This window comes from Octopus bimaculoides, chromosome 3 (genome assembly GCF_001194135.2).
Source record: "Octopus bimaculoides isolate UCB-OBI-ISO-001 chromosome 3, ASM119413v2, whole genome shotgun sequence".
Classification (NCBI taxonomy): domain Eukaryota; kingdom Metazoa; phylum Mollusca; class Cephalopoda; order Octopoda; family Octopodidae; genus Octopus; species Octopus bimaculoides.
Genome location: NC_068983.1, coordinates 164063699 through 164068726, shown reverse-complemented (window position 1 = coordinate 164068726; position 5028 = coordinate 164063699). Strand labels below are relative to the sequence as shown.

At 35.0% G+C, this 5028-nt stretch overlaps 1 protein-coding gene across 3 annotated transcripts in view; it reads right to left on the bottom strand.

The window, feature by feature from the left end:
• The window catches only part of LOC106875235 (follistatin-related protein 5), a 370169-nt gene that overhangs the window by 36328 nt on the left and 328813 nt on the right, over positions 1 to 5028 (bottom strand). For all 3 annotated transcript variants that reach the window (XM_014923295.2, XM_014923296.2, XM_052966672.1), the window contains exon 10: positions 2380 to 2523. In XM_014923295.2, the coding sequence (XP_014778781.1) occupies positions 2380 to 2523 (144 nt within the window). The remainder of the gene's footprint in view (positions 1 to 2379; positions 2524 to 5028) is intronic.

The window sequence follows — 5028 nt, the reverse complement described above, 5'->3', positions numbered from 1 at the left end:
AATAATAATAATAATATTGAAAAATACCTTAGGAATGAGAATCCAGGCTCAAAATTTCCTCAAGATACCTGATGAAAGCTGGAGGGTATATCAGCCGAAACATCGTGTTAACAACAAACAAAATGAGGACAAATGTCCATCAAATGTAAATAATGTACATAATGTTCCATTACTAGCTTTTGGCATTTCCTGACTTTCTTGTTCTCTGTCTCAACAATATTTTGGACTGCAGGTATAGCTAAAACCAAGGCAAGCCTATTCTTTGGAATAACTGACAAGCAAATCTGTGGTATTGAGCAGAATATTTGCTGTAGCCCATCTTTTATACCAAGATGAAACAATGTACATGATAACACTTGCAATCAGTTAAGATTAGAAGCCATGAGAGCCACAGCCTGGTACTGCATCCGGGCATTTATTGTTGCTATTATTATTATTATTATTATTATTATTATTGAGTGAGAGAGCAGTTCATGCCATCAAAGCTGGGATACAAATATACCAAGCACAATATAGCCATCATGACTACCTGTCTGATAAGAGTATTCCAGGCACATACATCACAACCATATTCCAATAAAATTCCTTTCTCTTCTCCTGACCTCACTTGAGTTACACAGTTCGTAAAATGGGAATATTATAAACATCAAGATGAGAGAGACAAGATTGTTGTTAAATTGGCAAGTTCAGATAAACAGAGGGCATTGTGATTTTCTTAAAAGTCAGAATCAGTTTGTAATGCAGTGAATAGAACTAAGAAATGGAAAATACTGCATATTAAAGGGGTTTGTCTCTCTAGAAGATAATATGTAAACACAAATGTCTCGTAAGCTTCAAAGTATTCTCACAGATAAATCTTCAGTTTAATCTTATGCTGTTTACTAAAGATTGTTTAGAAATCTCTTTCTAGATGAACCACCAATCTATTTCAGGTAACATTCTTAGATGATCTGGTGCTAGGTAAACTGAGATGGCGGCAGAATTAAGAATATTATCCTATTACATAACAAAATACTAGACAAGAACTTCAGCTCTTTGAAATTGTAGGCTAAGACGGTATATGCTCAGTGATTTTCATTCAAGTGTTTTGGATATGGTTTCTTCTTCTTTTCTGATACCTGTAAAGATTATAAACCAAACTTACTCGTAATCTAGATGTCTTTTAGAGTGTCATACAATGATTCGGATACAATCCCAGAAAATCCATAACTTCAGGTCATATATCATCATCATCGTGGTCGTTTAACGTCCGCTTTCCATGCTGGCATGGGTTGGACAGTTTGACTGAGGACTGACAAGCCAGAAGGCTGCACCTGGCTCCAATCTGATCTGGCAAAGTCTCTAAAGCTGGATGCCCTTCCTAACACCAACCACTCCAAGAGTGTAGTGGGTGCTTTTATATGCCACCGGCACGAGGGCCAGTCCGGTGGTACTGGCAACAACCACACTCGAATGGTGCTTTTTATGTGCCACCTGCACATGAGCCAGTTCTGTGGCACTGGCAACAACCACGCTCGAATGTTGTTTCTATCTCTTAAGGCAGTAAGCTGGCTGAATCATTAGCACATTGGGTAAGGTGCTGAGTTCGAATTCCACTGAGGTCAACTTTGCCTTTCATCCTTTCAGAGTTGATAAAATAAGTACCAGTTGCATACTGGGGTTGATGTAATTGGCTTACCTCACCCCTGAAATTGCTGGCCTTGTGCCAAAACTTGAAAGCAGTATATCTACCACTTCCTTGATTACTAAAGAAATATTTAAATAATCACCCAGCATTTATAAGTACTTAACGAGCATCTTGATAAACTATCTCTGAAATTAATTATTTAGTGAGTCTCTCATTACTATGGTGAAGCCTATGTTTTGCTGATGAGATTTAATAAAATTGAAACATGTCCACTATTGTCTCCTACATTTCCTCAGATGATTAGAATAATGTTAGCTATTGATCATACAGCATCTTTTCCTCCCTGTAAATTCATTTTTAAAGTAACTTCTTCATACTAAATATAACAAATATATTAACTGCGTGAATGATGAGATCTTAGATTACCAAAAGCACAAGCTCTGCTGGGCTTTTGTAGTTGCTGAGAGGTACCCAAGTGATTGAGACAGGCCAATTAGAAGGCCTCCATGATGATGAGAAAGCAATTTAGTTAAGCAATTAGGGTTAAGATAAAAAAGAATGGAACAATCAAGTGAATATTGGAAGCGCATTGTAACCATTGTTGTATAACCGCATCTGATGGTTTGGTTGATGATTTAGAAAAAAATATAGATTTTAAGTTTTATTGAGATTTCTGAAGGAATACATTAGAGCTTTGGATTTTAGTTCTTAATAAGATTATTTCTCAAATAAAAAATATATTTTTAACTTACCAAGGGACTCAGAGCTATTTGGATTTTGAATGAAAACTGTTGACACTCCTTGGGCTTTCCCTGCTTGATTTTCAGCAGTACATTTGTAGGCTCCAGTGTCTGTCAAGTAGTTGGCATTGTGAATCACCAAAGTTCCATTCTCATCTAATAAAAATAGAAAAGAAAGCATATAAAAGCAGGTTAGCATTAAACCCAAAATTTCCAATATTTTACCAAGAATTTAAATTGATATGTTCTGAGATTTTACCAGTCTCTTAAACAATATCCTTATTAACATCATCATTATCATCATCATCCATGCCAGTGACACACCTTGCTGGTAGCTTGTAAAAAGCACCCACTACATTCTCGGAGTGGTTGGCGTTAGGAAGGGCATCCAGCTGTAGAAACCTTGCCAGATCAGATTGGATTCTCATGCAGCCTCCTGGCTTGCCAGTCCTCAGAAATTGGGCGTTAAACGATGATGATGATGATGATGATGTGCTCTGAGATTCTACCAGTCTGTTAGACAGTATTCTTAGCAACAATTTAACAAAGTGAAAAACATTAAATAGAATGGGAGGAAACAGGTTTTTGGAGTAAATAAATTGAGTTATTCAGTGATTTAGTTATATCTGGCTATAGTCTGGATTCTTGGGCAAAACAATTCCTTTCATGTTGTTCCAGTTCACACAGCTGGTAATAACGAGTAATCGTGTGAGAGACTAGCATTCCATCCATGGAAGAAACTATACACCAGAAAAACTAGGAAGCCAGCCCTAGGTTCCTTACAGAGTAACATGGACTAACACTATAGTTTGAGTTCAAATCTCACTGAGATCAATTATGCTTGTCCTCACTCTAGGGTCGATTAAATAAGAACAGTTAAATTATTAAGCTGGTTAAAACAAGAAACATCTTTCTTTGAATTTGTGATTTTATTCAGCTAAAAATTTAGAACTCCCATTTATTGGTAGAATAGGATTATATCACATCGACAATCATCACTAAATTCCTTGCATATGTGTGTATACACACACACACACACACAATTTATAATTTATGGGGCTATACTGACTTCAACAACAAGTGTACTAAATGTGTCTGTTACTGCAGCTTCTGCTTTGCTGATAAGTATTACATCCTCAGTAACCTTAAATAACTTTAAAGTAGACACTTTAAATAAGAAATCCAAGTTGATGGACGCCATTATGAGTTTAAATATTACTTGGATAATTGAATGAGAAATATTGAAGTTGATTGAATCACTGAATCTCAAGAACAGCTTAACGGAAAGTTTATAGAACAACATCCTACATACAAAACATTATCCTATATACGTATATTATATATACACACACACATAATATATTAAAGAATATTCTACATTTGTATTGGATCCTGTGTAATTTATTGCTTCTGGTAAATCAACAGATTCATACATATATATATATATATATACACACATAAATACAGTGTGTGAGTGTATGTGTGCAGTGTGGTTGCTAGTATTATTCCAAATAAAGTATTTTTTTTTAAGAACAAAGCGAAAATTACACTGTATCTGGGGTAAAGACAAACATATCATATTTGATACGGTTCCAGCTAAAAGCATTCCATTCCATAATATTTTATAGCTATATTGATATGTCTGATCCTCAGACAGGATTTTGGTTGGAGCAAATTACTTTTTATTCCGTTTCCCCAGCTCTGTTGACTTACAGTTTGTCATGCATACGTAGGATGTTTATCGACAGACGTTCAGCTTATTGGTTAAACAGTTGTTTTAGATTTGGTGTATCAACCAGGTTTGATACATCTCATAAAATCATAGAAGGAGTATTTATTGTCACGACAGCAGTTATCAATTAACTCTGACTTCTTATTTATAGTGTCTGTAGTAACCAGTACAATTAGTACAGATATAGTGGTAGTTTCAGATAGCAGTAGATATCAATGTATTTTAAATGCTAATATATGGCTGAATAGCATTATGGTGCTTCGTTTGTTTTCATGTATAAAAATGGATTTATGATTTAAGTACTAGCTTTCGAAACAAACCTTCAATATAGAATTTAATAGGTTATGCATTTCTATCAGCTTTGGGAGTAGTTCAGTAAATTTCCCTTGTGGTTGTAAAGGAGAATTTTATTACAAGCCTTAAGTGCAGGCAAAGCCCTCATCACCAGAGCCGTTGTGATTGAAAAGCCACATTATAATCCTGATGATAAAAGTATTAATATAATGATGCATGTTAAAAAGATGGAGAGTCTGCATGGGTGAAACACATCAATGATCCAGTTGACGTCATGATGGGCTGTTTTCACAGAGCAGAGATCTGTGATCAACCAACCTAGATAAATAATGACGATTCATCCTAGATAAAGTCAAATCCAGATTTAACACCTTCTATTAATCCGAGGGTTTCTGCTTTATGCATTTCTCTGCATCTATTTTTAATCATTCCCAGGGGATCCATAATAGTTATTGTTTGTTTTTAATCCACGCATTCTGTTCAAAACCATTTCAAAAGCTTTGTTTCTCTAATTTCTCCGTTTCTTTTGGAAGTACATGCTAAGAATTATTATTATTATTATTATTATTATTATTATTATTATTATTATTATTATTATTATTATTAAGACTGGAGCCTGGTGTTGCCATCCGGTT